The sequence below is a fragment of the Delphinapterus leucas genome, chromosome 5 (assembly GCF_059928025.1).
Source record: "Delphinapterus leucas isolate spDelLeu-1000000601 "Yukka" chromosome 5, BTC_Dleu_Yukka2, whole genome shotgun sequence".
Classification (NCBI taxonomy): domain Eukaryota; kingdom Metazoa; phylum Chordata; class Mammalia; order Artiodactyla; family Monodontidae; genus Delphinapterus; species Delphinapterus leucas.
In genome coordinates, this window is record NC_143133.1 from 127084893 (window position 1) to 127109690 (window position 24798).

Genomic DNA, 24798 nt, shown 5'->3' on the forward strand with positions numbered 1-24798 from the left:
AAAGCCCGTGCACCTAGAGCCTGTGCTCTGCAACAAGAGAAGCTTGTGTGCAACCAAGACCCAATGCAGCCAAAAATAAATAAAATTCAATCTTTAAAAATAAATAAATAAATAGTGTAGGGAAAACTGGCTAGCCACATGCAAAATAATAAAACTGGACCACTATCTTAAACCATACACAAACGTAATTCAAAATGGATTAAAGACTTGAATGTAAAACCAGAAATCATAAAACTTCTAGGAGAAAACATAGACAGTAAGCTTCTTGACACTACTCCTGGTGATATTTCAAACAAAATCTGACTCCAAAGACAATGGAAACAAAAGCAAAAATGAATAAATGGGACTACATCAAACTGAAAAGCTTCTGCATAGCAAACAAAACCATCAACAGAATAAAAAGGCAACCTACCTGATGAAAGAAGATATTTGAAAATCATGTACCTGATAAGTGGTTAATATCCAAACATAAAAAGAACTCATACAACTCAATAACAAACAAATCTGATTACAAAATGGGCAGAGAATCCAAACAGACATTTTTCCAAAGATGCCACACAGATTGCCAACAGACACATGAAAAGATGCTCAACATCATTAATCACCAGAGTAATGCAAATCAAAACAAAATGTGATATCATCTCATACCTGTCAGAATGGTTATTATGAAAAGGACAAAATATAACAAGTGTTGCTGAGGATGTGGATTAAAGGGAAACCTAATGCACTGTTGGTGGGAAGGAAAATTGGTACAGCCACTATGGAAAACAGTATGGAGGTTCCCCCAAAAATTAAAAATAAAACTACTACATGATCCAGCAATTCCACTTCTGGGTACTTATTCAAAGAAAACAAAAACATTAATTTGAAAGGATATATGGACCCCTATGTTCACTGCAGCATTGTTTCGAATAGCCAAGATATGGAAACAACCTAAGGATTCGCTGATGGATAAGTAAGAAAGATGTGTTATATAGATACAATGGAATACTAGTCAGCCATAAAAAAGAATTAAACCTTGCCATTTGTGATGACACGGAGGGACCTTGAGGGTATTATGCTAAGTGAAATAAGTTAAAGACAGGTACCATATGATTTCACTTATATGTGGAATCTGAAAAAGAAAACAAAGGAACAAAACTCATAGATAAAGGCAATAGTTTGATAGTTGTGAGAGGGGAGGGTGGTTGGGGGTGGGAGAAATGGGTGAAAGGGATCAAGGGATACAAATTTTAGTTATAAAATAAATAAGTCATTGGGACATAAGGTACATCATGTTGACTACAATCAATGACATTGTATTGCGAATTTGAAAGCTGTTAAGAAAGTAAGTCTTAAAAGTTCTCATCACAAGAAAAAAAATTCGTAACTTTGTATGGTGATAGATGGTAACTAGATGTATTGTGGTGATCTCTTCACAATGTATACAAATGTCAAATCATTATGTTTTTACACCTGAAACTAATATAATGTTGTATGTAAATTAAACTTCAATTAAAAAAAAATTCCTCATGTTCATCCTGTCCTAAATAATGGGGATATGTGATTGCTAACACAGCAAGCACCTTAGTAAATAAATAAAAGTAGGACTTCTCTGGTGGCGCAGTGGTTAAGAAGTGGCCTGCCAATAGAAGGGACATGGGTTCAATCCCTGGTTCAGGAAGATCCCACAGGCCACGGAGCAACTAAGCCCGTGCGCCACAACTACTGAGCCCACGTGCCACAACTACTGAAGCCCACGTGCCTAGAGCCCATGCTCCACAATGAGAAGCCATTGCAATGAGAAGCCCGTGCACCACAATGAAGAGTAGCCCCCACTTGCAGCAACTAGAGAAAGTCCACATGCAGTTAACGAAGACCCAATGCAGCCAAAAATAAATAAAATAAATTTATAAAAAAAATAAAAATAAAAATAGATTGACTTCAAATGGTAAAACTTGAATCTGATTATAACTCATTTAGGTTATTTAGTTGATTATACCCTGGCTTCTGGGACTCTCTACTCTGGGGAATTTTTTAATCCTTGTCTGTTATTTTCCTTATATCCAACATATTAACCTCTCTAGTGCGTTGTGTTCTCTCAAAGATTTTAAGTGCCTTTCAGCAGCCACTCCCATATCAAATGATATCCATCAGGATTAGAAAACCTGAAGAGCTCAGTGATCTTACCACCCAAGCCTATGATGATAATGCAATTGTTGTTAACTGCAACTAATGACCTTCCTTCCTGATGACTCAACTGGTGGAAACAACAAATAAATGATTTTCTGGCATCAATAGTGGTAACCAAGAGTCACGCCATACTACCTGGTCATAATCTCAGCCTACTAAAATAATGGCCAAAAGTGGGGAATTATTAAATCAGATACAAAATGGAGACCGGACTTGAGAATTCCCTGAGCAGACAAAACCATTCAAGTCACATAAGCAAACTAAATCTAGCTGATTTCATGAATGTAATCAAAACGACTTGGGTTATTTCCTGTAAATGACTCCAACAATCATAAAAGAAACAAGTCACCTTCCGAAAAGTGGTATGAGATAATCAATTTAACCAATCCCTGCCTTCTAGAAGCACCCATTGTAATAACCAATCATTATAAACAGTAGGCAACGTCCTCACTTTCACTTTTAAGTCAACCTGTTACATCATGCCCCTAAGCTTCATATTAGTCTTAGATTTTGAAGGCACCCAGTTTGCAAATTGCTCTTACATGCACAATAACCTCTTACTAAATACTCAATGATTTGGTGGTTTTCATTTTTCTATTTCTGCTTTTTTGATATTTCTAATGCATAAAAATTGCTTAAGAATGTCAACCTATATTTTAAAACTTAGAAAATTAATTACTGACAAACATTAGGGATTAGTATCTTTCCATAAGGGATTAATATCTTTCCATAATTTGTATATTTAAAAATTCTATTGATACAATTCAAAACTGTGACAGGAATACATAGAACAATCATACTTCTAGTATTTACAAGTTTTCTTTTCATCTTGTATGATACAAATATAAACAAGTATAAATGTGAATAAAATATTGAGAATACAAAATATATATTCCTAACATTTTGATTAATGCCCTCTTTCAACTTACATAATTATTTTCTATATTCTGAATATGAATTTGGAAAAGATAAGTCTAAAATAGTGAGAATCCTAATTTCATATATATACAAATATATATTATTATTATATTTAGACTAAAGCTAAAGTAAATGATAGCTTTGGTAATGCAAACTACCATACTGATATAATGAATGTTGACTTACTTTACTTACAATACAAATACCTTGATTCAATTAGTATATTGGAATCAACAAATTAATTATAGACTGGAAGGAAATAATACTAAGGATTTCACTTTATATTCAAACAGTAAAAAGAAGGCATGCAGAACAATGTAGCTTGATTTGTTTACAAATTAAAGTTTCAATAGATAATTTTCTCATTAAAGAAAAATGTATATTGTGTATTGTGGGAATTGAAGGTGATTGTTGTTTGCATCATAAAAGTTGAAAATATAATACATGACTTAGGAGATAATTTGGTAGGCTTTAACATTAAATGAGAGGGGAAAAAATTAAAGGAAACCTATTTGTTTCAGTTGATGCAAATTATCTCTTTCTGAATCAAGCATAGCGTATTGTTTGGGAACAAGAAAGTCATTTTTGTTCACACATTTAAAATATTATACTTGTCACTTAAAATCTCTAGAGATACTTCCAGAGGAAAAATGTGCTTAATGATAAGGTTTAAGGAGGTAAATGACTAAAAAATGTTGGTGGAATAGCACTGTCACTATGAATTATTCTGACAAGTACACTAACGATACTTAGAATCAAGTAGCCCAGAAAAAAAACTCTCTATTATAGATATGGGTATGATCATTTATTTTAAAATAGTTAAAACAAGCTAGAATATTACTGTGGTAACATCAACAAATGCTAGGCAACTCAGTAGATTGTTGATTATAAACAGAAATGTTTTATTAAAAATAGAAATATTTCAAAATCTAGTGAAATGACTGAAATATATCTGAAGAATATGGTACAAGTAATATATGTATGTCATATGTCAAAAATTGAGACAGCATTATATACACACAATATTTTACAGAGGGATATTCACTTACAGAATTAGAAATTTTTGAATTAGGTTTTTCTGAAAACTATGATGGAATCAAATGATGTTTATGTCAGCATACTTACCAAATAGTAATTTTCACATTTTAATTAAAACCAGCTTATTTCAGAGAAAAGTAGAAAGATGTAATAGTAGTCATTGGTGCTGTGTGCCAGTTTTTCACGGTTTTCCCACTTCTGGGCATATGACTGATTTGTCCTCCCTGCCCTTTGGATTTTACTAGCTGTGACTACACAACTTAATTTATTTTGACCAATGAAACGTGAGAAGTGTCATATGACATTTCTGAGTGGAAGTTTAAGACCCATTGTGCAATTTATGACACTCTTTCTCTCATAGGCTGCAACATAACAGATGAAGATTGTTCCACCAACCTGAGTCTTACAGTGAGGGCAGAGAGCTGTCTGTTGGCCAGCAATAGACAGGAGCAATAAAGAAACAAATAAAAGATACTGAAGTCACTAAAATTTGGAATTGTTTCTGCAGCATAACCATGGATTCAGTTATTGCATTCTATTGGGGGCACCACATAGTGAAGTGATTAGGGGGTGAATTCTGGAAACAAGACCACTTGGATTCATAACGCAGCTCTCTCATCACTCGTATGATATCACTTTGGGAATTTTACATCACCTTGCTGTGCCTTAATATCCTCCTCCTCTGTAAAATGAGAATAATAGAATCTATCTTGTTTTTGTTTAAGATTACATGAGACAACACATAAAGCATTTAGAATATTGCTTGGCACACAGTAGCACCTAATAAACATTAGCCATTATTCTCTCCACCAGGAACTACAGTACCTTTCATTTGCTTATGTTTATAATACTAGTATGGTTATTCATAATTATAATTGCTCTGGAAAAAAAATAAACAAAGACCAGTGCTTTAAACAGCAAGTTTATCAGATTTTAAAGTACTGATCTTTGTTTATGGAATCTAGAAGAAATGGATAAATTTCTAGAAACATACAATCTTCCAAGACTGAATCAGGAAGAAGTAGCTAATCTGAACAGATAAATCATTAGTAGTGAAATTAAATAAGTAATCAAAAAACTCCCAACAAGTAAAAGTCCAGGACTGAATGTTTTCACAGGGTAATTATACCAAGCATATAAACAAGAGCTAATACCTATCCTTCTCAAATTATTCCAAAAAACTGAAGATAAGGGAATACTCCCAAATTCATTCCATGAGACCATTACCCAAACAACAAACCGATACCAAAACCAGACAAACATTAAAAAAAAAAAAAGAAAAGTATAGGCCAATATCTCTAATGAATACAGATGCAAAAATCCTCAAAAAATTGTTAGCAAACTGAATTCAACAATATATAAAAAGGATCATGCACCATGATCAAGTGGGATTTACCCTCGGAATGCAAGGATAGTTCAATATCCAAAAATCAATCAATGTGACACACTACATTAAAAAAGGAAGAATAAAAATCACAAGATCATTGCAATAGATGCATAAAAAATTGATAACATTAAACATTTATTCATGATAAAAACTCTTATCAAAGTTGGTACAGAGAGAACATATCTCAACATAAAAAAAGCCATATATGACAAACCCACAGCTAACATCATACTTAATGGGGAAAAACAAAGTTTTTCCTTTAAAATCAGGAACAAAACAAAAATGCCCACTCCTCCCACTTTCACTTACATAGTATTGAAACTCCCAGCCACAGCAATCGGACAAGGAAAAAATAAATAAATAAGAGGCAACCAAATTATAAGGTAAGAAGTAAAATTGTCACTAATTGTAGATGGCCTCATACTGTATGATGTCATTAGGGTTTTCTAAAACCCTAATGTCTCCACTGAAAAACTATTAGAACAACTGAATTCAGTAAAGTTGCAGGATATAAGATTAATATACAGAAATCTGTTGCTTTTCTATACACTAATAATGAACTATCAGAAAGAAAAAGCAAGAGAACAATCCTGCTTAAAACTGCATCAAAAAGAACAAAATACCTAGGAATAAACTTAACCAAGGAGGTGAAGGACCTATACTTTGTAAATCTTAAAACACTGATGAAGGAAACTGAAGATGATGTAAAGAAATGGAAATATATCCCATGTTCATGAATTAGAAGGATTAATATTATTAAAACAGCCATACTACCCAAAGCAAGATACAGAATTAGTGCAATCTCTATCAAAATATTCATGACATTTTTCACAGGACTAGAACAAATAATACTAAAATTTATATGAAACCACAAATAACCCCAAACTACAAAAGCAATCTTGACAAAAAAGAACAAAGCTGGAGGCATCATGCTCATGGACTTCATACTATACTACAGAGCTACAGAAATCAAAACAGTATAGTACTGGCAAAGAAACAGACATATAGATCCATGGAACAGAATACAGAGCCCAGATATAAACCCACACACCTACAGTCAATTTACAGCAAAGAAGGCAAAAGTACACAATGGAGAAAAGACAGTCTTGCTAATAAGTGATGCTGGGAAAACTGGGCAGCTGCATGTAAAAGAACGAAATTAGAACATTTTCTCATACCATATACAAAAAAACTGAAAATGGATTAAAGACCTAACTATGAACCAGAAATCATAAAAATCCTAAAAGAAAACATAGGCAGAACACTCTTTGATATAAATCACAGCAATATCTTCTTGGATCTGTCTCCTAAAGTAAAGGAAACAAAAGCAAAAATACACAAATGGGGCTTCCCTGGCGGCACAGTGGTTGAGAGTCTGCCTGCCAATGCATGGGACACGGGTTCGTGCCCCGGTCCGGGAAGATCCCACATGCCACAGAGCGGCTGGGCCCGTGAGCCATGGCTGCTGAGCCTGTGCATCCGGAGCCCGTGTTCCGCAATGGGAGAGGCCACAACAGTGAGAGGCCCGCGTACCAAAAAAACCCAAAAAACCCCCCCAAAAAACCCACAAATGGGCCTAATTAAAATTAAAAAGGTTTTGCATAGCAAAGGAAACCATGGACAAAATAGAAAGACAACCTACTGAATGGGAGAAAATACTTGCAAATGATGACCAACAAGGGATTAATATGAAAAATACATAAGCTACTCATACAACTTAATAACAAAAAACAAACAAAACTGCATAAAAATAGGCAGAAGACCTGAATAGACATTTTTACAGAGAAGACATACAGATGACCAATAGGCAATGAAAATGAAAAATGCTCAACATTACTAATCGTCAGAGAAATGCAGATGAAAACCACAATGAGCTATCACCTCATGCCAGCTAGAATGGCATCATCAAAAAACCCACGAACAACAAATGTTGGTGAGATGTGGAGAAAAGGGAACCCTAGTACACTGTGGGTGGGAATGTAAATTAGTGCAGCCAACATGGATGTACAGGGGTTCCTCAAGAAACTAAAAATAGAACTACCATATTTTACAGCAATTCCACACCTGGGTATATATCCAAAGAAAATGAAAACACTATTCAAAAAGATGCATACACCCCAAAGTTCACAGAAGCGTTATTTACAATAGCCAAGATATGGAAGCAACCTAAGTGTCCATCAGCAGATGAATCAATAAAGAATATGTGATACATACATATATATATATATATATATATATACACACAATGGAATATTACTCAGCTATAAAAATGAAATTTTATCATTTGCAACAACATGGACGAAATTGGAGGGTGTATGTCACTGAAGTAAGTCAGACAGAGAAAGACAAATACCATATGATATCACTTACATGTGGAATCTTCAAAAAAAACAAGTGAATATAACAAAAAAGAAACAGACTTACAGATACAGAGAACAAACTAGTGGTTACCAGTGGGGAGAGGGAAGGGGAAGGTGCAAGCTAAGGGTAAGGGATTAAAAGCTACAAACTACTACGTATAGCTTGTAAGCTACAAGGATATATTGTATAGGACAGGGAATACAGCCAATATTTGGCAGTAATTTTAAATGGAGTTATTCTGTAAAGCACTGAATCGGTATGGTTTACACTTCAAACTAAGGTAACATTGTAAATCAGCTATACTTCAATTAAAAAGTTAAAAAAATAAAAAAAAATAATAAAGTGCAGGCTCTAGATCCAGAGGGCCTATGCTTAAACACAGCCCACTAACTTTCTAGTAATGCAATTTGGTGCAAATTTCTTAACTTCTCTATATTTCAGCTTTCTTGCTTGCAAAATGGTGTCATGTAACAGTAGCTCCCTCATAGGCTTTTGTGAAGAATTAATACTTAAAACATGTAAAGCCTTTAAAACAGCACTTGACACATAGCAAAATAAAAAAATGGTAGCCATAATTAAGCGGCAGAATGATTTAGAGTAGAATTTAATTATGCCTGGAGAATCCTGGGAATATGGAACTCGGTTTCCTCTTCATGTGAACAAGTTGAGAGAAAAGAAACAGCTCTACAGGTTAGGGGACTGATGTGAGTAAAGGCACTAAGACTTGGTAGAAACAACACACTCTGTTTGTGGAACAGCAACAGAACAGATAAATCAGGCTGCAGATATTGGATTCAGTTTTTCTTATATGTGTTTTCTCTTATGGGAATTTCTCTAGTGTACTTTTTATATATACCAAATGGATGTAAATACAAAACAACAGAGGTTTTACATAAATAAACCCCATCCCAAATATCTTAAAACTAGACATTTTATATTCAATAAAATACATAATGAGGTATATAGTATAACTGAAAGAAGAAAATGAAGAATATACTCTATTCCAATTAGTTGAATGGATTATCGTCCCAACAGGAGTAATTTTGTATAAATAGCAAATGGAAACAAAGAATAAAACAAGTATTTATAACTTTAAATATGACATATAAATTTAAATAAGCTGACCGTCTCTTATGTGGTATATTACAGCATACATCAATTAACAAAAACTTTATTTTAAGGAATTTTAATTTTTTCCCCCAATTGAATCACAAATTTCTTGACTTTCAAAAACTGCAATTCATGAAAGCTTGCCTTAAGTGAAAAATAAAGGGAAACATAATCTCCAGGAAAAGCAATCTCCTAACTCTTGCCTCAAACTGTTTTGAAACATTGAAAACAAAGAAAAGAAACCCAAAACAAGTGCAATTTTGGTCAGATAAACTTTCTATAAGGTCTTCTCCTTTCAATTAAAGAGAAATGAAAAATCCAGGACACTGGGCTTCATTCCACTCCAATATAATATCACTTTCAGAATGAACTGTGGAAATGGAGCAGGTGAGAAGGGAGAGTTAAAGCAACTGGCTTTTCTCCAGGGGAAGTAAAAGAAGGGAGGTAACCTCTTCTAACCTTGTCAACATAAAAACTAGATCTCCAGGAAAATAAACTAGTAATAGCTGCTGGAAGGAGGGTCCTTATCAATGGAAATTATAACAGTATGCTGCTGGTTAAGGATTGATTTGAGTAAATAAACTTAGAATCTTTATGAACATGGCTCCCTGAAGAATTCATATTGTTGGGACATAAAATGAAGATACTTCATCAATGAAACATTTCTCCCGCTGTGTGAGGTAACTCCATAAAATCTCACTTGGAAATCTGATCTCTTAGCTTGAATCAGAGTGGATTCCAAAGTGGGATAAAAGAACTGGGAGAGCTGTCCCCAACCTGGCAGACCTCTTTCCTCTTTCACTGGAGCATGATGGCCAGTACCTTTGAAATGATTAGTATAAGCTTGATATTGGCTAAGATCTATGATTTGTATGAGTCTTATTTGATCATCTGATCTTTTGTGCTCGCTCACCAGATACTGCATATTCTTTTTCATTAAAAACTAGCAATAAATTTCCAATGTATACATCACATTCTACTACAAGATGCTTTTCACTTTTAAAAATCAAACTAATTTAAAGTTATTTTGGGCTTCTAAAGGTTACACTATGATAAAAAGCATTAGAAAAACAATATAGAGTATGGGTTTATGCATATATAATTTTTTACTTATGTTGTATTTGCATTACTAAAACAGAAAAGTTAGGTTTTCAGAGATTACTCATTCATTTTCAGGATCCTATTCTTCAAATTCATGTGGCTACAACCAAAATGGCAGTATGATGATAAAGATCTCCAAAAAATCATAAAGTTGTATAAAAAGATCTCCAAAAAATCATAAAGTTGTATAAAAATTGTACTAGTAATATAAATTAAACACTGAATCTACATTAACACAGTAACTTCTTAAACATCATAAACCATGATGCAGAGAAAATTAAAATCCGTGTAGCATATTTACTGCCAAATGAAGTTACTTGTTCTTTCAAGTTTACTCTGGTATTCTTAGTGGAAAAAAAGATACACATAAATCTCTTTCCAGGTCAAGAATCTTGCCAACTTTATGAAGAAGAAATCTTCCATGAAGAGCCTGAGTAAAAAGGCATGACATTTATTCACTCTCCCTGGTCATTATATTCAACATGTATTAATACACAAGGCTTCCAGACTATTTATCAAAGTTTAAGCTACTGGCTCTTCTACTTTATAGCTGAGGGGAGACTTCTTTCATCTTTTAAGTTTTATATATATTTTTTAAATTGGAAGCTTAAAAGAAAATCTAAACTAAATCTTAAGGGGAAGTATGCAACAATCATTTTACCCTTGCTTTGTTGTTTTTCTTCGTCAGAATCTGTTTTGCATTTATATTTGTCATTGCTCTTTCCCTTTCTTTCCTAGGAATACTCAATGCTACTTCATCAAATTTCCTCCTCTTTAAAAAAGGAAATTGGTAAGAAGATAATTTAAAATAAGGGTTTCCTTATTTCATATATGTGTATGTATATACAATCTGACCATGATGTGTATAAATTAAGGATGCAACAAATAGTTTTCAGGTATTAGGAACATTTACCAGAAAATATTTTATTATCATTTGATCCTCCTGTTCATCAACCTCCTATATGTATATCAATGTACAGCATTCAAAGAGGAGAAGAGAAAAGCTTTCACAAAATAGAGTTAAAAGAACACCCAATGAATATACTCAAGATGTTTGGTTTGTAGTAAAAAATAAAGTAAGAAAAGTGCTAACCTCTCATTTTTTCTCCATTTTACAGCCTATCCTACTCTACTCCATTGTAATTAATAGTATAAATGTATTATGCAAATTTAGATATCCAACAGACATCACTTGGAAGGCATGGGAAATTCTAACAGTTCTTAATGCTTATTAATATCAAGAGTAACAGTTCTTTTCAATGGAGGATATGTATGTCTATCTATCATTGACATGTGGACTTGTGTCAAGTACGTACATCAAATGAAACTGATGTGTGTGAAAATATATATTAATATTAGTTTTTTCTTTAAACGTGCCAGCATATCATAATGGCGATTACTGTTGCCCCAAAAACCACCAAGACAAAGATTTCTTTTAGAAAGAGTGATTAGATGTAAGAAATTAAGATATGATAGAACTGCATTTAGAGAGTCCTGTGTGAACATATAGGCACAAAACACAAAATCATGAAAAGCATCCCGTTGTTAAATTTGGACTTTCCTGCCTCTAGCAGCAAGTTAAATATGGAAAAGTACATTTTGTTTTCTAAATAAACAAATATTTAAAACAATATCAAATTTAGGTAATTATGAAAAATAGCAATTTTGAAAACTTTAGCAAAGAAGTTTTTATGTGTGCCATAATAAAAATCACATGTGCATAGGAACATATACTTACTTTAGAGTCTTCATTAAAAAATCATTTAAAACACAGCTATATGTCATAAATCTAACCAAGAATGATAAGTGATTTATATTTTAAAATATTATAAATAAGAACATTTAACATGCATACATTTCAGGGACTGAAAAATTAAATTTTCAAAATGATTCAAGATATAAATAAAATATGTGTTAATAACTGTTAAAACATCTAGCAAAACTCTTCCTGGTTTTCCTTCTAAGCACTTCTTTATGTTTGAAAAAATAATTCTTAATATTATAAAATAAATTCCTTAGCTCATATATTATTCATCTTAGACAGGTATTCACATAGTAAATCTATATCATCACCATTAAGCCTAGACTATAATGCAGATTTAAGATAAACTCAACCTTTAATAATATATAATGCCTGTATAATATACAAGTGTGTATATATTCACATACGTAATCCATGTATAATTTGTACTGAATTTTGCAATAATGCAGTTCACCAGTATTCTGAAATCAGGAAAACAAAACAAAATCCTGACTTTTGATCTGAAACACCTACAGCACAATCTAGAACTTTTAGTGTCTGTTAGAAAAGTTACATGAACTTGAGAAAGTCACCCAACCTCTTCAAATTCCACTTCACTCATTTGGAAAATAAATATAATTAAGCTTGTTCATCTCTTATTTTTAGTTAATTATTGTCAGGGTATTTCAGACAGATATGGAGGCATAATAGTATAGCATAATGCTCCTTTCACTAATAAATACTGATGCTGCGCTATTTGCAGCTGTCAGATATACTATTATGCTTCTTGCTACTTCTTTGAGAAACAATCATCAACCTCAGTTTTGTTACACCTTGGAATACAGTGCAGTAATTATAATGGTTCTTGCACATTTTTCTAAAAACTAACCATGCCATTAATCCGTATTTTTAATTCACGTTTAATGTAATTGAAGAAATGTAAAACATTTTAATAGTTAAATGGACAAACTACATAATAAACATTTCTGGAGAGTCTGAATATATTTCACCATGAAAGTAAAATTAACCTAGAAACATGTTCATTGATGTATATTCAGCACAATCCCATTAAAAAAGAAAAATTACATGAAAGAAAAAAAAAAAGGGTTTCTGAGGAAGCAGCCTGAAATGTCTTACTGGTGTTAAAGAGCAATCATAAAATGGTAGCTTTTCAGGTTAGGTGGCTTTTTTGTCTGTATTGACAATTTTTGCTACATTGCTTTTGAGGAAAGAAGTACCTTTCTTTATTGACTTAATCTACTTGCTAATACATTTCTTTTTTCCCTTGCATCCTAGTCAAAATATCTTTAATTGAATTCTTTCTTCTTCTTCAAAATGATATTGACCATTCAAGCTGATAAAAATCTTTATCAGAGGAGTGCTTTATTGCAGGTAATAGAATTTCTTACATTATCTACATTTATGGGTTTCAAATGTTAAAATAAGACAATAAATAGAAAGAGATAAGAACAGAATAAAAGAATAAACTCTAGAAAACTGTTAGAGAAACAAAAATGTTTTCGCATCTTGAATCATAAAAGGATGTTTTAAGCAGCAAAGTCAACAAGGACACATACAATGTTTTCAAGTAAATAAATATATTTACAGTTTTAATACCATGGTTTAAACCCAACATTTGATCATGCATATTATATGTTACATAATAATTCAAATAATTTAAGAAATTTTATAGCATATTTCTAAATGTTACCATCATTAACCATGATTATTTCATTTCCTGTTTAAAAAATATAGGGAATTCAGTAAAACCTGCTTTCCTCTCCTTAGCTCTATGGCTCTTCTGTTGTCCTGCACCACAACACTGCGACATCCTTTGGGTTCTGTCACTTATCCTTGCAATAAACTACAACACTCAAGAGTGCCTTGTTGCTACCCAGCCATTTGATAATTAAAGTGAGCTATTACAGAAAGGTAATAAACAAAGACACACAGAAATCGGGCAGTGATGCCAAGTCCAGGAGACAGGTTTTTTTTAATGACACATTCAACAAACTTCCCTCAATATGAGGTCAATAGCCAAAAAACTTTCTTCACTTATTTAGAGATAGAAGTAAGTTTTTTTACTTTCTACAGTTAGAATAAGACTCTTCATGATTTATTTCGTTTGAAGACATACTGTTTTCATCTTTTGATCTCAATGCAAGGGAAAAACAGAGGTAACTTAGTTCTTCGGTAAGACCTGTCACACTAGGATGGGGGAAACTAGAAGCACTGTTTTGAAACTTAATGTGCATAGAATATATGGTGAAATTAAACAGACTATAACCAGAGAGACAAATGACATGGATGAGAAGGTTGAACAAAAAAATATGTCCTGCCAAGTGGAATATTACACTTCAGAATAGCTGCATATAGAGACAATTTAAAAATAAGTCTATTTTTTGTTTTAAAAATACAATAAGGTAGGAATATGTTAGCTTAATCTACATCCATTAATATTTTATGCAATTGTGTACAAATGCAAAAAGTGTGAAATATCTGGAATGGAAAGATTTCTGTATTACATACTCCAAGAAATAGCTAACACATGAAATAATGGAAAACTGATTTCATATTTAGCATGTCAGATTTGTGATACATTTCTTATCAAATAATGATTTAACCTAGGTTGAAATATGTACTGGTTTAAATAAAACTTCAGTGCATGTAGGATTCCACAGGGCCTTGAAAAGAAGAAAACAAAAATAAACAAATGAATGACATCAAATTAATAAAATGAAAGGAAATTTTACTCAATATGAAGATGTAAAATGTTTAAACACAAATTAAAAAACACAGACCAACATACCAACATAAGCCTATTCTACTTATGACTTTCTAAGTAAATATTGCTATTAAAACTTAATAAAAATATTTGTATTAGTAATGTTTCCAGGCTCCCAACTTCCAATTAAATACTTTACTACCAAAAGCAAGGTGAAGGAGTGAAGACCAATTAGCAAAATTTTATTTCTCTGGTTTTGTAAGTGGAGTAAAAAAACGAGTTTTCCTCACCTTTTAATGTATTCTTCATTTCCAAAAAACTAAATGATTAATAGGTAAGTCCATCTGGCTCTCCTTTTTGTAAATCTCCTTTTTGTAAAGCTCCAAAAGAATTTTCAATCTGTTGCAATTATTATTATTTTGAAATCTCTATACTTTATTGCAGTTTTATGTGATAGGAAATTAAAACATTTCAAAATACTTCACCTTTAAAAAAAGGAACTCCTTGTCCAGGTAATGTGTATAAAAAGAAATATAGGATCCAAGAAGTATAGAATATGGCAGCTGCCTCCAAGGCATGTAGAATTCGGTTGGAGAGATAGAAATGAATATAGAAAAGATAAGCCATACTACAAGACAGTAAGTTCTATGTCAATACATAGGAGCTATATATGTCAATATATAGAACTGATAACAATATCTAGTACTGACAACTACAGGATAGGTTATATAGGACCAGTAACTGCTGAAATTGTTCTATAGAAAGAGAGATCACTCCCAGTTTGAGTGGCCAAATCAAATGGGAGTGGAGCTGGGCCTAAAAAGAGAGATACATTATAGGGGAGGGGCATTCTAAATAAAACAGTTAAAAACAAAACAAACGAACCAAAACACTGAACAAAAACGGAGACAAGAAACAGCAATTTGTGTTGGAGCAGCTTAAGTGGAATAAAAGGTTTATGTTTGGGAACAGTTAGAGCTAAAATTGCGTAAGTAGGAAAGGATGTAATTTTAGCAGCTATGACGCTGGTTTGAGGAATGTGGATTTTATCCTTTAAGCCTTAGTGAGCCATTAAGAGAGAGTTTTAAAGTAGAAATACAACACAGTGTAAGCTGTGTGTTTGTGTTTATTTCTTTTAGATTTATCTGTGGTGCATATATAGATTAGATATATAGATTAGAATGTGTAGAGACTTTAAGTAGGAAGCCAAGACCAAAACTAATGTGAGTCAGTCCTAAAGCAGCAAGCAGTACTGGAAGGTGACTCTTCTTCATAATCTGATTTTTCCTGTTAAGAGGCTTGTTCCAGTTTTGTGAACAGCTGACCCATCACTCAGGTTACAGCTCAAAAGCAACATCCTCAGGTCTTCCATAATGAGTCCTTTCTAGACACAAGTATTCCTACTTCACCTGACGTCATCTCTTAATCTCATCTTTCTGCTTATTTACATCACCCCTCATCACTGTGTGAAATTCTCTTACCAATTTCTTCATTCCTAATTCATTTTCTGTCCTCATCCACTAGAATATGAGGTTCACGAAGAAAGAAAACCTGTCTATTTCTTGTTCACTGCTACAATCTCAGTGCCTGGAATACCCTTCTTTACTTTTATTTAAAAAATGACTGTATAAATGAAAATATATCTTGAGAAAAAAATATCTTGAGAAAAAATATCTTGAGATGAAAGGAAACTCAGGGCTATACTTGTATGTTGTACACAGAAGCACATACATATTTGCCAACCAAACACGTTCTTTTTTTAAAAAAAAGCCTTCAGAATCATTAAGGCTAACAAACATTTAATAGATACTCAGTGTTTGGTTACCTGTTTCCCAAATGCTAGTTGAATGAATGTAAAAACACAGAGGAAATAAATTTCAGAAATCTAGAATCTGTGTTCCCGTGTATTTTATGACCCCTGACATTCATGTTTTTAATAAAGCTCTAATACAGATCCACCTTTTAATATTTTTAAAAGTGTCAGTAAAAATGAAGGGGATAAAATATTAGATTGAATATGTTCAGAGACACAAATGTCATAAAGTATACGATCCTAACATTTCTCTCACTATGAAAGTTTATAATACTCTAATACTTGTCATGTAGTGAGGACGAAAAGCCCCAATACTTCTCTGTTCTTTTTAGCTAGTATAACACGAAGCAGGGGAGGGGAAATTACCAGGAAATATTAAAGCTCAACTAATGAGAATAAATGGTTCCCCTTAACTAGTCTGTAGAGACAACAGTAATTTGAAAAATAGGGTACTTTTTTATGATTAACCACTCTGGAGATATTGATATTGTAATGGCTTTACACCTTCATTGTTTCACTTATTAATATAGTCTAGAGATTATTCCATTCCAGAACATTAAGGCTTCCTCTTTTTGCAGGGGGAGGGGGCTCTACAGCCCCCATTTTGTGAATGAGCCATTAGTACTAAACAGTCCCCTATTGGTGGAAATTCTGTGTTGTTTTCATCTTTACCTATTACAGATAATGCCCATAAAGGAAAACCTTATAGAAATGCTATTTGGTATCTAGGAATGTGTATGTTCTGGGTCAATTTCTAGAGATAGTATTGCTAGATGGAGAATAAAACCATGTACAATTTTGTTAGATTTTTCAAAATTTCTCTCGATACAAAATTGTAATAGCATATGACAATGCCATTCTTTAAAAGGAAAATTCTTGAGAAAAGTAAAAAATGTTTAAAAGGTCACATGATTGAATGATATTCAGTCATTTAAACTATGAAGTAAAAATTAATATTACAGCACAATATCCATTTTAAATGCCCAAAATATGTAAACACATGTATGTTTATATACATGTAATATATTTATAGATATACTATAGATTCAGTGTTTGTATGTTTATTTTAACATAATAAAAATCAAAATGGAGGGAAAAGCTTTTAAAAGAGTAGAAAGTAATATATACACTCACACCAAGTAATTTTTGTCTTATAGTGACAAAAGTCCCAATAGTGAGTCATTACTGATGCTCCCTCAGAGAAGAAAAATTAATCCTTTCAGACTAAATTAGAGTTTGTAGCAACTTTCCCATAAATTAAGAAGACTTTTAAGTAGCATTTTTGGAGCAATATGAAGTGTCTCTTATAGTCTTAAAATTTGAAAAACACTATTATTTCTAATTCTAGTCTTAGGCTAAAAAAAGAAAAATTCATCAATTTTTAGGTTATACTTTACTAATTCAAGAAAATACTGAACCTGTTTAGAGTATTTTTCTTTTTGAAAATTACTCTGTATTAGACTAACCCTTAGACAAATTTTCCTCTAATTTGATGGAGTAAATCCAAATCTGTGAGTCCACTTATAAGCACAAAGCTCATAAAGTAATGACAAATCTCAAGTAATTCTGATATGTAAAGAACTATGACTCTTTAAGCACTCTGAATTGCAAATTACATTCTTTTTGGTATAAATTTTCTCTATAGTAATTCAGCTACATACATGTAAAATTCTAACTGCCATCTTAAAAATGTGGCATCACATAAGAGTGTAATTTTCTGATATTCTTACTTTATAGAGCATGACATTAATGCTACATGTGGCTCTTTTTAAGGAAACTTTCTGTAACACATTATTCTGAAAATTCCAATTCCTTTGCCTATTTGGTATGAAGCCAAACATTTATGGAAGTTTTTTTTCTTTACCTCTCTACAGTTACTTATGTTATTAAAACACTTTACATCTTTATTTTGAAACACTAATAATCTAATATTTTAATGTCTTTTCCCTAAAATGATTACTACTTCTTTTATTGGCAGACGATATAAGCTAGTGAAGGCAAACAGAATTAGCCACCCCCAAATATGTCTCTTTGGAATAAAAATTACACTGAGTTAATTATTTTTGAGAAACTGCAGACACAGGAGAAGCTCTGAAAAGTGACTAAAGTTACCCTTTGTAAGAGATATTTCCGTTTGTAAGGGCATTCTCCATTTGTAAGAGTGTCTCCCTCTCTGCACCAGGCAGCGGATGACTAAGTCTCTAGAAACTCGTCAGTATAGAAGGCACGGACTTAAATCTAACAACCTTACCCTTGTTTACTGTGTTTTTCCTGGTAACCTCCCATAACTGGCTTCCCCACTGCCCAACACCTTTCTTTTGTCTCTAGCTGGAGATGGTATTTATAGTGTTGGCTTGACCATTTCAGGGAGTTAATGTATGCAGGAGATATACGTGGTATTAAATTTTTGTTTTTCTCCTCTTACTGTGTTTCATTACAGTGGAGACTCAGTCAAGAACCTAGACAGAGAGCAGGAAAATTATTTTTCTACCACTACAGTTTGGAGACCCGTGATGGGGCTTGCTGAGGCACCATACTTGCTCTGGAGTTTGCAGATGGGATTCTGGAAAAATGGCAGAAGCTGGCTAAGGGTAATAATTCTTACCAAAGGCAGATCTCCTGGATCTGTCTCTATAGTGCCTAGTTCAAAGAGGAAGATAAGCATTTCTTGACCCTTCCTTTTCAAATTTAGATTAAAGGGAGAAAATACCTGCGTGAATTAGTTTCTTGGGTATAGCAACTTTGGTAAAGATTTTTTTTTATGAGTACTCTTGTTTTATATTGATCCACTTTCCTCCCAGAGAGATAGTGATTGTTTGCTTTTATCTCTGTCTTTTCTGTCATTTGTTATAAGGAGGAGAACCATAGCCTAGAGAGGTTTTCCTTCTATTCTATTCTACGCCTTAAAAGCTTGGCCTTGTAACCAGTGAGAATATTCTCCCTGGGATCCACCAGTCAGAAGATGCATGTGTCGGCATGCATCTAGTGGACAGCCCAATAGCAGCATTCTCATTGTCCCCCCCACCACACCAGCTGCCAGGGGAGTTTGTCATAAGGGTCCCAGTCCACAGGGGGCCTTTGATATCTCAAATTTCATTGTCTCTTTAATGCTGGAAAAGTCCCATTCACTAGTAGCACCTGCCTGGTGTCACAGATTAGCGGGTATGTAACTGAATGCATCACACGTTCTCACGGAAAACCGGAGACACCATTTTCACTAAACCATTCTTACCACTTGTGACAATGAAGGTCTTTGCTTTCTTAGGCTAACTTTGGGAGTGAATTTTCAGGATCTTGTGATGGCTGCAGCTTTTGTACACTCTTTTGGGATGCCTCTTGCCTCTATGGTTAAGCCATAAAGCGCCTTATTGGTTTGAGTTGCTATTGAGATATATAAGATCCTACTTGTCAATGGCCAGATGATGAATCCTTTGAGTTGGAAAAACCTCTATACTCGAAAGATTTTTAGAGAGCTCTCATTCTAACAACTGTCTCTTTGGTACTATGGACAGACCAGATTGAAAAGAGGACACTAAGAATTGAAACGGTTTGCCTTACAGACCCCTTTGACAAGATGAAGTTACAAAGCCTCATTAACCACAACTTTCAGAAGATACTATCAAATTTAGAGAACAGTTAGAAAGATCAGTGAACATCCACAGTCACATTCACCGGAACCCTGATTGGTAGCTAAACGGTGTTCTTCCCACCCATGATTGTATTGTACTTATCAGATAAACCAGATGGCCTCTTGGGAAAACCCCCTCACAGAAGAAACAGATGACCAGAATTTCTCCCAGGCCCTCCTACAAATGATCAGGAAATGGATCAGCTGGAGGCTGATGTTCAGGTGCTGATTGAAACAATAGCAGAGGCTTTTCCCCCTTAAGGTTGAATTGTACACTCAGGAAAAAAAAAAAAAGGAGAGCATTGTAAAGCCTTTGTTGAATGCTTTATATAGATTTTTAAAAGGCATACTGCATTAAACCCTAAAGCTCCAGAATATAGAAATCTTGATTTCCAGCTTAGTTGGAAATCTTCTATCTGATATAAAGCAAATTGAAAATAATGTAGTTGAATGGGCAGGTCAGTCCCTTGATATGATTTAGGCTACAACCAAGTTCTTTGAGGAATTAGAAACAACTTTGTTTTTCAAATCTTTGCAAAACCAGAGTTGCAGCTCTAGAAACAATTCAAAGTCCACCTATCCTTTTTACCCACGCCACCAAAGGTCCCCTATTCATCTCAAAATGCTTGCAAAAGGATCAGGACATTGGAAACAGTACTATACTGCACCTAAGAAAAATAAGGAAAGTTTAAATAGTAATTATTCCCGGCCTCCGATAATATGCAAATTTACCCCAAAACTCAATTTTGGAGAAAATTTGGATACTTTCTGTGTTTTTGAAATGTAAATTTTCTACCCCATCTTAAAAATTTTCTACCCATTCTTCTCTAGGACCTAAGAACCAATCCTTACAATGTAAACTTTAGGGAGATGTTTCTCATCAGAAAGAGAAAAAAGGAGTTATTTGGAAAATGGGCAAATGAAAAATTCCAAGTCTCTTCTTTCACAAATACTAGTAGGAAAAAGGAAAAAACAATCTTTACCCATCTTAGTGGACAAACTTCCAGAAACACAATTTGGACCCAACTGTTCTCTTATAAACTATAAACTAGTCAGGTACTAATATTGTACCTGACTCATAGCTAAAATTTTAAAATGAAAGCTATAAGATATATATTTGTATCTGTATGTTTACACATGTCTATATATGTATGTTGTAGATGTGTGGTATTTTTCTACCTCCAGATGTTATTGCTAAAATTAATCTGTAAAAGAGTTCTATTTAATTGACTTAAAATACGTGCTTTATAAATTAAGTATTCCTAAAACTCTCAGAAACATAGAAACTAATCCAATTAAAAAAAACCCACAGAATCTTGGATGATCTCCAGTTAAAGCTAGTTGAAGTTTGTTGGTTTAATTAAAATAGACATGTCTTCAGTGTCATTAAATATAATGCAGACATCCAACTCTCATTCTACTTCGGTTTACTAGTTGAAGAAAGTTCATATTACCTCTGTTAACAAAATCTGTAAACAAGAAAAATAGTTTAGGATGATGGCTGACTTTGTCAAATATCTCACAAAGTTTTCATGAGTAGTTTAAACATAATTGTTGAGAACAAGTGATTTAAAAAGGATAAGAGTTTTTAGGTGAATGTTTCAGCAATAATTATGTATTATGGTACATCTATTTAAATAGTTTCCCAAATCCTTTTGGTAACTTCAATCCTTAGAATTTTGCTGAGTTAAGTGACAGAAATTTATCAAGTATCTAGATTATTTCCAAATAAGATAAAATATTAAACATCAATTATTGAACATAAGCTTATCTACTTTTGGCTTCCTATTATAGAGGAACTAATTACATTTGGGTTTGTTAGTAAACATTTCTTGTGCCACGTCGAAAGATTTTACTATTAAAAGGAGCACATGCTTCCTAAATTATAAAATGTATTAATAATTAATTTGCCAATGTAAAGAAAACTGTAGTAACATACAGTTTATAATTGCTTACTTTTTAGTTTTCACTATAAAGTTCATAAGGGTTAAAAATTCTAATTAATGTGATTAAAACTGTAGAAACAGTAAGGGAAACAACTGCAAGGAAAGTAAGATGTGTTTTTGGCTAAGCAAATGTATGAGGTATGAAATTCCTAAAAATCTGATCTATACTGGTATAAAATAATTCTATTTATTATCTTAAAATGTATGTCAGACACATAAGCAAATTTCCTTGTCAACTGCATTGTTATGCACTCTCACCCGATCTTTAACAGTAGCTATTTTTAAGTATTTGTCATTTACAGACAGTTATTATTTCACTTTCATGCTTTTGCCAAAGTGCTTAATCTTCAAGGAAATTCATGAAAAGGACTCTAACAAGCACTCTAGAATACAAATTCCTGATAACTTTAAGATCATGAAACCCAACTAGGTAAGAATTACCAGAAATAATCCAAGAACTGGATTAATGAAGAGTGAGATTTAGTAACATGGGAATGAATGAAGTGATGAGGGTGAATATAATCTTTATGACTTTTTGTTTGAAACATTGCTGGTTCTTTAATGTTTTGTTTTTCTAGACTTAAGGAAACCTTTTTCTTTTCTCTTGACCTAAGTATGAATTAAAGCAATTTGGCAAAGTATGACTTTGTGAATAAAGATGAAACAATTACTTCTTCTCCCTAGCTGATCCCTCCATAATTCAGAAACTGTAAGTATTTTTATACTTATTTGCATAAATTCAATAAGACTCTGTTCTTATAACAGGACAAAACTGGAAACACTGGCTATATTGCCAAGGCTTTGACTGAAATGTCATATTTGAGAATGTGCCTAGAATCAGATGACCACGTAACTCTAAGAAACTAAGTTTGATTTTATGAAGCCAATAATGTCCCTTAGAAAAATAGCCTGGTACCTGGCTTACAGGGTTCCCAGCAACCTTCCCAGGTGAATAAGGAAGTTCAACTTTCTGGCAGGTACAGGAACCTCGAGATATTTTTATACCTTGAGAAGAGATATATATATAGGTTTTGCAGGCAAAGTCTGATGGCAACATTTTGGCTTGGCTTCCTAGCCTTGAGGCTTTTAAAGGTTCAATCTGTGATTCTTTATGAAAGTTCTAGCAAAGCAGATTTAAAAAGAACCTGTACAGTCACTATTCTTGCTGCACTTATGTAAATAATCAGGCCAAGTTTAATGAGACTAGACCTATTTTGCAAACGTTTTAGTCTTACTGTGATTGTCTTTGGTAAAAATGAGAGTGATTATAGAGGGACATGTTTTAGTAGCATACCTTTGTGGATATTAGATTCTAGTCCTATTAATTATTTTTTTATTATTATTATTTTTTACCTGCAAACTGGAATGGAAACTTTCAGTTTCCTCAAATATCTTGCTACAACTCTTCAAACTCACTTCCAATTTTCTCCCACCCTTCTAACTTGGAATGGGTGAAAAGAAAAGCCCTTTCCTAAAGTTCTGCAAACTGAATGTGAACAACTTGATATAAACTTCAGAGAAATCACCACAACAGCTCATGTATAGACAATCTTCCATGTTTGTTGATATGTGGGACACTCCAAGTTTACCTAAACACCTGATAATATCAGAGACAATCAAACTGAAAAAGATGCTTTGAGCCTGACATATAGAAATCTTGTGCCTGGATTCAGAAACTGAGTTATACTTTGTTCTCATCATTAATCTTTATCTTTCTTTCTCTACAGAAATGCCTCTTACTAAGTACCTGATTGCAAGCACAGTATAGACCTAATCTTGGAAGCCCGTTTGCAAGACCACTTCTGAGATGAGACACAACAGTTTAACTAGACTGACCTATTCTCAGGACTAAGACACTGGTTCAGTGAAATAATGGATCAACTTATCAACTCAGCTTCTGAACTGTGGGACTTCTTGAGGAAGTTTTAAAGGCAGGACTTAAGGGGAGCAGAATTTGACACCCTAAAATATGTCTCTTTGGCATAAGGATCATCTTAAGCTGATTATTTCTAAGTAATTGCAGACACAGGAGAAGCTCTGAAAACTAAATAAAAGTTACCCTTTTGTAAGAGACATTAACATTTATAAGGGAAATCTCTACTTTTAAGGGTATCTCCCTCTCTATACCCAGAAGAGAGAATGATTAAATCTCTAGAAACTTTTATCATTGGAGAAGGCACCAACTTAAATATGCCAAACAACCATACCCTGTTTGTTCTACTTTTTCTGATAACCTCTGTAATTTGCCTCCCTGCTGCCCAACATCTTTCTTTTGTCTTTAGCTGGAGATAGTATTTAAGAAGGTAGCTTGGGACATTTCGGGTGTTAACCTAGTTCTCCTGTGTATCTCCCATCTATACCATATGTACACATGTTACTAAACATGTTTTTGTCTTGTTACTCTGTATTATAAGGGTGTCTCAGCCAAGAACCTAGAAGGGTAGAGGGAAAATAATTTTTCTTCCTCTATACAAGTATTCTCAAGTTCCAAAGTATGAGTTAAGTAGTTGAGAAACTTCTTGATAGAGAAAGGCCATTATGAGTGCTAATGATCTTGACAGATATTATCCTATTTTGTGCTGCTGAAATCAAGTTACAAGTAGGAGATTGTCAGAGAACAGCAGATATCATAAGAAAACTGAAGGGGGAAAAATGAAGTAATTTAATTAATTAAATCTGATAGCCTGATTAAACAAAGCCTCAACCATGACAAAATAGAAAAGCCATCAGTTGGTATAATGAAAAAAATAAAGTACTGTCACATCGTTATGCTAAGGAAAAAAATTGTCATCATTATCATTTCAATTTAGAATATACGGTTTGATGGTTTCTGCATATTGAAAAAGTAATGTTTTTAG

The 24798-nt window shown here is 33.2% G+C and overlaps 1 protein-coding gene across 4 annotated transcripts in view; it reads right to left on the reverse strand.

Moving 5' to 3' along the window:
* CCSER1 (coiled-coil serine rich protein 1) overlaps positions 1 to 24798 on the reverse strand; it is a 1259018-nt gene that overhangs the window by 550578 nt on the left and 683642 nt on the right. The window contains exon 10 of one of the 4 annotated variants that reach the window (XM_022582341.2): positions 865 to 14512. The exons of the other annotated variants lie outside the window; for them this stretch is intronic. Coding sequence (XP_022438049.1) covers positions 14453 to 14512 — 60 coding nt within the window. The 3' untranslated portion in view covers positions 865 to 14452. Of the gene's footprint in view, positions 1 to 864; positions 14513 to 24798 lie in introns of those variants that run through there. 4 annotated transcript variants of the gene reach the window in all.